Genomic DNA, 10355 nt, shown 5'->3' with positions numbered 1-10355 from the left:
TTTCCATACACAACTCCATTCTTTAATCACACATCACATTTCAATCACATGGAAAATAAGAACAAATAAGGTGTAAATCAACATTTGACAGAAGACAAATAATTAACGCCGTACTGAATCTTTCCCAGCAACAGGTTATTTCATGACACCATACTTCACTTGAGTGATACTGCACATAGTCCAGTGTTAGTTGTACTTTGTAGATCTAAAGTGCCTCTGTGAAATGAAGACACATCAGGTTCCATACAGCTCTAAGATTTCTCAGAACACAGATAAAGAGGGTAGTATTGCTTTATGTCTTTGGATTTATTGTTACTTATTCACTTTCACTAAAAGATCCTTTAAGTCCACTGATACAAAACTTAGTAGTTGCAAGGACATTTTTTTTTGTTAGTTTTAAGTCCATACATCCAGTGAAATTTGGCTCCTTACACGTGGAGCCCACCAGTAGGAGCTTTAATCAAAGATAAAACTGTCTAAGTAACCATAACCCATGATGGGTTCTGGGTGATTACTATGAGACCTCAATTGTGAGTGCAGAGCTTTAATTTGCAAAGTCTCCCGTGTTGCTAATCAAATGCGAGGGGTCTCAGAGCCTGGCTGCTGGTTGGAGATGACCTGACTCTGAAAGAGTGGCTGGAGAAACAGACCCAGTGTGCCCACAACACACACTATGACAAAGATCCAAAGGAACATGCGATCCACCACCATGGCAACATACTTCCAGTCTTCAATCACCTGCAATTACACAGAAATAAAATCTTGATTTCATAAGGAAATGGGACGTGAAACAAACACAGCAGTATGTATAATGTGAAGGAACCGTATCACAGTGATAAGATGGATTATCCTGCTTCAGTGTTTTGTGGATGCAGCCATATCATGCCTGAATCAGCTTGTGGACAGAATCAATAACTGAGCTGAGCAGTGAGTGAAGTTCATGCTGAAAGTCTACAAATATTTACGCCTGTAGCCCTACAAAGTAGGGAGGATTTCAGCAGTGTGTAAACTGGTATTCACGACCAACATTTATGTCAGATATCATTACTCATTCTGCATACATTACGTTTTATATAAATAAAAATAAATGAAAGTGGAATATCTGTTTTTCTTAATCTTGTTTTGTTTGTTCTTTTTAAAGTACCATATTAAAATATTTATATAACTTAGGGGTACAGATCCTTTTTAGCCATATCTGTATTTATTTACCTAGTATTATGGGAGGGAAATGAGTGATTGTATGTTCTTTTGTCTCCCTCTTTCAAGGCTCTGACTATTGTTTTCTTTCTTTTCTATCAGCCCCGTGATTGTCTGGCATTAAGTGTAAACCTGGCCTCTCAGACAATGCCAGCTGCAACTGATTCCGGCTCCGCACAACTGGTATGTTTTTGGTATTTTGTTTAGTTTATTTCCTCTTTCAAGCCCCTGGTTGGTGTTTGACTATTTTGTTTCAGATTTGACAATGGATTTTTCTTTCATTTTCAGGTAAGTAATATCTTTGGTGCAATTTTTTTGGTAGGTCGTCCTCAGACCAACTTTTGAATAAGACAGAGCTTCCATTTTTAAAAATTCTGACCCTCAAAAGGCACCAATGGTATCAGACTGATCGAAGTAGCTGAATCTTGAAATGTGGTTTGTGTACACACACAAACTAACAAGTAGTCCTATCTTTCGTTTTTTTTTAAATAGCTGTTTCATTTGCTATGTTTTTGAACAATTATTGGAAAGATTAAGTTATTAAAAGTGTTAAGTGACTTCTGCATATCCCCCTTCCCCCTTGAATTTTAGCATGGCATTTTCTCATGATTCCAGGATGATTTAATTTTGACTTTGTTCGTCTACATGCCTAGATTTACATAGTGCTTATTTGTATCCTGTTATTTTCATGATATAACCTCATGAGAATAATCATTATCAGTAGGTCATGAGGAAAATACTAACTGTTGCTGAGACCTAAACTGAAATAGCAATTGACCCTTTCACCCCACTTTCAGTGTTGTCCCCTGTTTTTGAAACGAATCCATTCTCACTTCCAGTTCCCTCCGTACTCAATTGATTTGGCAGAAAATACAATTGACCGCTCAAAGTCTGGCCTCCATTTACTGCGTCATAGTCTCGACTTAAGGTTAGTGGCATTCCTTGCTATGTATTGGGGGTCACAGACTGAAGAGTCAGTGTTATCATGCTATTATAGATGAGTCTGGTTCAGCATGTGGGGTCTAGAGTAAATGGAGAGGATCCTACAGATGCTGGACAATGAACTTACACAGAATTGATTGACATTTTGCGCTTGAGGTGAAAATTTTCGTCATTTTAAATTGAACTGTGGTGTTAGTTTTATATTAAGTGTGATATATCTTTTGTGTAAGTATGTAAAAAAGCGTCAGAAAATTTGTGAATGATGATGTGCTTTTAGTACAACCTTTGATTAAAACATTTATACATACGCTCTGATCATCATCATCTCCCATCATGTGTTCAGCCACAAAGCGCACCCCATTCACTGCCTCCTGGACATCAGCGGTCCAATCTGAGTTACTTCTCTGGAGGAGGTCCTGGGTTGAGGGGAAAGCACTGGGAACGTAATCGGTAGAACGCAAGTCTCCTTTCTTGCTGTAGCTCAGTAAAGGAACAAGATTTTTGTGTCCTGGGGTGGAGAAGGCAGAGTCAGAAGACAGCAGGGCAGATGATGACTTCATAGTACCGGTTTTGGATGCACTCGGGTACCCCAGACCCAAAATGGCTCTTCTAGCCCGGAGGCACCGCTGCTGACGTAGCCTCTGGCGTGCAGAGTTATTGTTAGGGCGTCTCATAAAAAGCAAGGCGGGAAGTTTGATGAGAAAAATCAGCTTGACCCAGGAAGGCATAGTGTGGGTGCTAGGAGAGCGGTGATGCACATTGAGCACGCACACGCTGGTGATAATGGAGAAGGTCACGAGCACCATAGTGAACATGAGATATTTGCCAATCAGAGGCACATCCAATGAAGTCGGGGGGACAATCTTTGAGATCAGAAGCAGGAAGACAGTGAGAGCCAGGAGGACAGAAATGCAGAGGGTCATCTTCTCCCCACAGTCTGAAGGCAGGTAGAAGACCAGGATGGCCAAAGATGTGATCAGCACACAGGGAATAATGAGGTTTATAGTGTAAAAGAGGGGCTTCCTCTTGATAATGAAGTCATATGTAAGGTCCACATAGGTAGAATCTAGAGGGTTGACAGTCCGTCTGCCTGGCAGGGCTAAAATATCCCACTCCCCACTGGGAGTAAAATCATCCATACTAGCCACATCTGACTTCAAGATCAGATCGATCTCTGTGTGGTCATACGTCCAAGAGCGGAATTTCAGGGTGCAGTTTTGCTGATCAAAGGGAAAATGCTTCACCTCTATCTTACATGCACTTTTGTAGATGGCTGGAGGGAGCCAGTTGACGCTGCCATTTGACAGGACAATGGCATTGGTAAAGACCGTTACCTCGTACGTTCCATCAGCGCTATGAGGAAAGAAGAGACACTGTATTAAACTTCTGAATGAAACTCCTGGCCTTGTGTAAGAAACATTACAATCAAGTAGAAGTGAGATAGTTTTTCATTTTGAAAAAACCTATTGGTTATGTCTAATAGGTAAAGACGCTCTAATAGATAGTTATATCCAGCTCCACAGAGCAAAAACTGAAGGGTTAATTATGCTCTTGCTAGCATTCAGAGTACCATTTGTGAAAATAAACAAGGCTGTAAAATTTATCAGCCAAATTATTTGCAGTGGTTTAGAAGGCCTTGGTTGAATGGAGGACAATTCAAACTTTTTTTTTTCTTTCTTAACACTTTTGTCTTTTTAATGTGTTTATGAAAGCTAATGTATTCTGTACTTTATTATGAATAAGTAGCAAGTATTCAGCTCACACAGTCCAATTAAAGAGATTTATTCTAACTGTAAACCTTTGTCACTTAACCTGTGATACAAGCCTTGATATGGACTGAACACATGAGGACAATAAAGGTCATACAGAAACTTATGTGTCCACACTGACAGACTCCAAAAATTTTGGATAAAGTATGAATGCCATGGATGGAAATGTACCAAGTTTCAATTCTTTTGTTCGCTTAAGCATTTGGTTAAGGGCTAAGATACCAGTTATTTAGCCACTTGCCTTAAAACTTGCTGCATCAATGTTATCAACGAATTGGTGTGTTCAAGCAACCAATGTACATGTTAGAGAGCAACAAGGCTGCTGGCCAATGTTGTTGAGAAAATGGACCATGTGACATTCATCATCCAAATCTAATCACACTGATTTAAAACCTGTTTTCTCACATTTACTATAAGAACTACACTAATGTTGAGGCAGAGAATATATATGCATATTAATACACTATTGAAAACAATTAATTGCATATTGTTTAACTACACAATGTTTCAATTGGTATTTTGAGGCCGCATCCATTGTCAAAAATGTGGCTTATAATTGTCCTTGTTTTATCAACCAATTTATTAATAAAACCATGACAACAATTGATTAAGTTCAGCACAAATTTAGATGTCGTTATATGATCTTTTGGTTTTCCATATTGCTGAAACAGCGGAGTCCTTGTCTTTCACAATTGCTAAAAGAATAGCTGTCAATGTCAACATTGAAAATGGGCTCTTTGGCACAAACATTGATAGGAAACACAGGAACCACCAACTTGTTACATTTCATTGAGGCTTACTTGTTATACAGGACAATATCAGGGAGCCAGATAAGTCTGGAAGGAATACGCAGTTTGTCGATGCCTTCATAATTTGCAGGGTCCCATGATAACCTATAATCCACCCAGTGCTGCAAAGACAGAAGGACAAATGACTTACTCCATCAAGGCCATCTCAATTCCACTTGGCATGCTTTGTTATAGAACAGATATGTGTAGAGAAAAATTATAGAGACATTTTGTTCCACTTTATGTGAAAGAACTGATTCGCTTTAATTCAAATTCAGTGGCAAGGGCATCATTAAATTGACATTAGATAGGACTTAAAGTTTTAGCAAACTTACCTGAGTGAGCCACAGATTTGTTGTCATGATCTGTTCTCTTTCATTCTGGTAAAGGGTAAGTGAGAGGAATTTTTTGAATTCAATACATGTGCAAACATCTCTATGAAAGTTTTACAGAAATAACGATTTATGTGAACTGCACCTTATAAATCTCTGAATTTATATTGTCCAGCCTGTTGTTTCAAGAGGGTTTAAAACAAATAAGCCTTTCCTCTCTGTAGAGTGCATGTTTATTATGATTATTCATTGCATTGTCATCGCACAACTGGGAACCGAGGCATACAATGCAAACTCTAAGGGTATGAATGAGTTTTGCTGCCTTGGTGTGAGAATGGGCGGAGAGTTCACAGTAAATCAGAAGGGATCCCCCATTACTGTGGCTAAAACAGCTTTATGGCCCCTTTTAATCCAATGTGCTGAAGTTTCAATCTGGATATGACAGAGGCCGACATCACAGCTGACCAAATACATCGTCGACTTCATCCATCCATTTAGAGCTATTGCTTTTCAGCTGGGGCCAGCTTGTAATCAAATACAGCCTCAAATCTTTTGTTCTTCCTCTTTCGCTGGCTTTGTACCTCCCCTTTTGTCTCCAGCACATAGTCAGACACTTACATACATGTACACAATAAGAAATGCACACACATCCTCCTAGTGTGAAGGAGTATTTGATGCTTCACTGTACCACACTGATGAGCTGAGCCAGAGACACTTGGAGCTTCACTGTGACTCTCTCTGTCCTGTTGACGGCTGGCCGGATGAGTGGATTATAGCGGCTCTTTCCCAGCAGCCACCTCATGAGGCGCTCCTCTGAGATAGCGCCACTGCTACCTATAAACACATGTTTGTTTTATGATTATTCTTATGTATAAAAACAGCCAAATTCATCACTTCTGCTGTCTTAAAGCATGTTTAGTCTGACTGGGGTATGATATGAATAAAATTAGAATGGAAAATTAAAGAAATGGAAAAGTCTCAAATGTGCTGCAGCATCCTGGAGACAGTGTTAAAATGAGCTTTTGGAACACATGTTTTAGGGATTTACAAAATTGTGATGTTGTACATCACAATTTTGAGTTGAGAGTTTGGAAGTGGTGTTTAGACACCTTAATGAATTGTGGACAACAATGTGGCCAAAACCGAACAATCAGCCCAAGAAAGATGTGAATGCACTGAGGCAGTTTGACTTGAGATTCTACGACTTGACAAAGTTGACACATGGTCAGGAGGGGAGATAAGGCACATGTATATTTTAAACTACTGGGTTCAAAAATTACAACAACCATAATTTCACAAAAGCTGTGACAAGAAATGCTTCCTGTGTCTCTCAAATGACATATTTCTCCACAGGTATGTGACATATAACTTACATGTTTTTTTGTTTTTTTTTTGCTCTTGAGCAGGTAAAAAAATCTCTGAATGAGATCAGTTTTCCATAAGCCCCGGGGTTAAAAACTGTTGAAATAATAATGGTTTAATTATGATATAGGATGATGGATGATGTTATAGGACCACTGAATGTGGCTTGAGCTGATTTGACAATGGTCAACTTATGACAGTCTACGCACTTGCTTTTTGGCTACTTGGGTCTGACAGCAACCTGACATAAAATGACCTAAAAAAAAATCACAGCATATAAATATGTATTCTAATATATAATGATCATTATCTTAAATCACCTATGCTGTATTAGAAGATTTTCCCATAAAACAAAGATCTAATATAAACTAACTTCAGACATAATTTCAAAAGGGATAAATTTCCCCGCATGATATCATGATGATATAACTAAATTAGGTTTAAAGCTGATACTGTATTTCCCTAGCATATGGCATAGCAGGTGCTACACCACTGGCTGTGTCAAGTGAACTCTGAATACCAACACTTGACCTCAACCTCTCTTCCACCTCCTGAGATAAATGACTCTCATGACAGAGTGAAACTGAAGATAAATACTTCTAATTTGGTGCAAATAGGTTACATGTAGCATCACGTCATCCGTCAATTTTTACGTGGATGGTTATTAATGTCCCCGCACGACCTGGAAGTAGCTGATCCGACCAAATTTACTCATTAAAAAGCAGTCAGACGGTGAGACACTTACTAATTGGCCCATTGAAGAATCACTGAATTCCTGCTGCAGAACCCCAGGGAGGTTTTGCAGAGAACTCAGTCACTCTTATTATAAGTTCCAACTAAAACGCTCACAATGAAAGTTTGTACCACTGTATGTGATGTCAGCAGACCACAGACTGTGGGACTTTTTGTGGGTGTGGCGGCAGCCATGTTGTGCCCTGCGGGTTGATGCTGCAGTGACTGTGCCATTGCCAGTCATTTGGCAGAGATCCCATCCAACACCGTGGGACTCCTGCGGAACACTGACAGATGGTGTGTTGTCTGAACCCTTGGAGACCAGAGTCAAACAAGCTCTGGCCTCCTCAGAGGTGAAAGCAGCTGTCAAACTTATGATCACCTGCTGTGAACCGCAGCTGATGTGAGTGCATATATGTGTGTCGAAGTGTTTAAGCGTGGGGGTTTCATGTGTAAAAACTAACCAGGATTTCATGACTGTATTGTTGACATTAAGTTGATTAAGAGTGAGGTCAGGCGTGTTAATACTTAATACAGTGCTGCCGTCAGCTCTTGTTGTGTTGATAAGGTCACTCTGTATAGGGTTCTAAAAAAATATATATATTCAAAATACATTTGGCCAGCAGAAAGAGTGATGGAGTACGTCAAGAAACCAAAACCTGAGGTAAAAAGGCGAGTGAGATGTCGTCTGAGTTGTTTTTTGTTTTATTTTTTTCCTCCCCTCCTCTCGAGCACTTACCGCATCAATCATTATCAATCTTAACATGGTTAGCATTTGATTTTTTTTTTTTTTCTTTATCACAATTTCTTTAATTCTCTACGGAGTAAAGGCTTTGGCCTTTTTCACCATCTAAATCTGTGCAGACTTGGAGCGAGTGCATCAAGCAGCTATTTATATTTTTACTGAGGTGATCGAAGGACTCATGGCAGTTTGAATCCACTTTTTAGGTGCAAAAACCGACAGAATATCTCACCCACTGGCTCAGTGGGTAAACCGACTGACATCATGAAACTGTTTTGGGGTTGTTATTGTTTTTTTTTTTTTTTTTGTTTGGTTTTTTTCCCATAATTTACATATGATCACCCCAAATCATGGATTCGTAAATGGTTGTTTTACAGTTTTTTGCAAACAGTTTCCTCTCACCCTCCAAATTCAAGGTGTTGAGGACACCCTGCACTATTTTCCCCCTTTTTCAGTCTTTTTAATGCTGACTGTAAAAGTCACTTTGATTGGTCTGACCCACCCAATTGCTCAAAACCTTTGTCTTTACGCAGTGCAATTATACTGCAACGGGTGTTTTCCCTTCTGGGGCTCCGGGTGAGTTATCGTATTGGGGAGCAACTTTTTAAATTTGTTTCTTAAATAGGAAAGTTGTTGCAAATTACACGTGCATAAAATGACTGGATTTAGCCGTTGGAATTAATGCAATGCAGCGTAATACAAGAACCAACCGAAGTACTTTGCACAGAAATAGACGTCTCAAAGTAACGCGTAGACAAACTTACAGTGGATCACAGAGAGAACAGAAGCGATGATGGAAAGAACCCGAGTCATTTTTCCGGCATCATCTGCCCAGCGGGGTCGTCGGTAGAAGAGCCTCGGAGCTGCCGTTTTCCGCACTCCTCTGGGACATACCGGACACCACCTCCCGGTTAAGAAAACACTTTACCGATACTTGTACAATCACCACGTCCACTACCGCTATTGGCTCCTGGCTAGAAAGTCATTTACTCTCAAAGATCTGTTGCCGCATCCCGCAGCAACTTTGCCACAATCCCCGTGAGATACAGCCGGTCACCCCACTCACCCACGCCCCCCCCGGGACTTGTACGCTCCTTCCAGGCGGAGCAGCCTGACCTGGCGCTCTGCACCCTCCGCGCCTGCAGCTCCTCAAGCGGATACTGATCGGATGCTGGAGAGTCAACACAAGCAGAGCATCTGCTCTAGCGTACGGTTTCATCAGCTGTACGAACCGCAAGAGAATTTGAGGTTTTGATGATATTGGAGGGGGTTTCCAGTTGTTGCTCTTCGAAATATTGAACATCTTTTATGGGATATTACCTGACAAGCCGTGTGTGTTTGTGTCCAACCATCCCACCCAAGTTGGCAATCATGCCTATCCCTCATCAAAAAAGTTCAATTTGAGTGGATAAAAAAGACAAATCGGCCACATTTTATGATCTATAAGGAACGCGTGGTTATTATAACCATGTGTTCGGTCATTCCTTAGACTACCTTTGAGCATCCATCTTTTGCAGGAGCAATAACTAGGTTTTAACTATGAAGACAGATTAAAATTTGGTGACTGTAGCGAATACATATGCTTTTAAGATCAATATTTAGAATGTGTATGATTGTGCATATGAAAATATTCCAGTTGCTAAATATTTAGGACTTTGCTTTATCAAATCATGTTTAAATTCAGAAAAAAACTAATTGTGACATGTAAATAAATCAAACTAACCCTAATCCCAGGGGGAGCTCCTTGTACCATTGGTTCAATATTCAAGACCCATGAACATTTCCTTAAATGAGTTGTTTTCATTTGCATCTTCCATTGCTGTTCAAATGTGCAGTAAAAAAACAAGATACTCCAGGTTTTGCATTACATACATTTTATACCTAACCCTCTCAGGCTCAAATTAAGTTGTAGTTGCAGGAAAAATCTGATATTTGGCTGTCGCAAATCTGCAACATCTGCCTGGAGAAGGTTGAAGAAGTTGTCACTTTATTAAAAATAATAATAATGATGATAAACATTAGGGACATTTTCCAAAAAAAAATCTGAAAGCAGAAGGCAAATTAGCAAGGCTATCTTAATACTAGTTGGTTCTTGATAATTTTCTGGCGTTATACTGTTTTGGTGATTGTGTTTTGGAAGGGGCAATACAAATCATTCTATGGACTTGGATATGAGATTTAGTGAAGTAAGGTCCAGTCAGACCTGGAGCAGCGCAATTATAACAGATTTATGGGCACCATGTTGTTTAAAGCCTCATCATAATGGCCAGTAAAGGAACAGTATCAGGCATGAAGAGCAGCCCCAAGGACTCGCTGGGGGTTATAAATTTGAAATTCGAACACTTCTATTCTGGATTATTGAGAGCTGATCAATAAAGGTTGATTAGTTTTTCACCATCATTTTTTTTTTAAAATTTTTTTATTAAATTGAAGGAGACCGAACGAAGCATCTTAAAGACCAACTAAAAGGAAAGTGTAGGCTTGGTTTTTA

At 39.7% G+C, this 10355-nt stretch overlaps 1 protein-coding gene across 1 annotated transcript; it reads right to left on the bottom strand.

Annotated features, from left to right (window-relative positions):
* chrnb4 (cholinergic receptor, nicotinic, beta 4 (neuronal)) lies at positions 1-8943 on the bottom strand. Its single transcript, XM_086174992.1, has 6 exons — positions 8629-8943; positions 5717-5862; positions 5032-5076; positions 4709-4818; positions 2448-3492; positions 1-738 (listed from the first exon to the last, which is right to left on the bottom strand). The coding sequence occupies exons 1-6, from the start codon at positions 8675-8677 to the stop codon at positions 574-576; spliced, it is 1560 nt and encodes a 519-aa protein (XP_086031118.1). The 5' UTR covers positions 8678-8943; the 3' UTR covers positions 1-573.
* Positions 8944-10355: the final 1412 nt, after the last annotated feature.

The sequence above is a fragment of the Fistularia commersonii genome, chromosome 27 (genome assembly GCF_037954325.1).
Source record: "Fistularia commersonii isolate RoL2024-O1a breed Wild chromosome 27, RoL_Fcom_v1.0, whole genome shotgun sequence".
Taxonomy (NCBI): domain Eukaryota; kingdom Metazoa; phylum Chordata; class Actinopteri; order Syngnathiformes; family Fistulariidae; genus Fistularia; species Fistularia commersonii.
The sequence above is the reverse complement of the archived record's forward strand: the minus strand, read 5'-3'. Positions and strand labels throughout refer to the sequence as shown.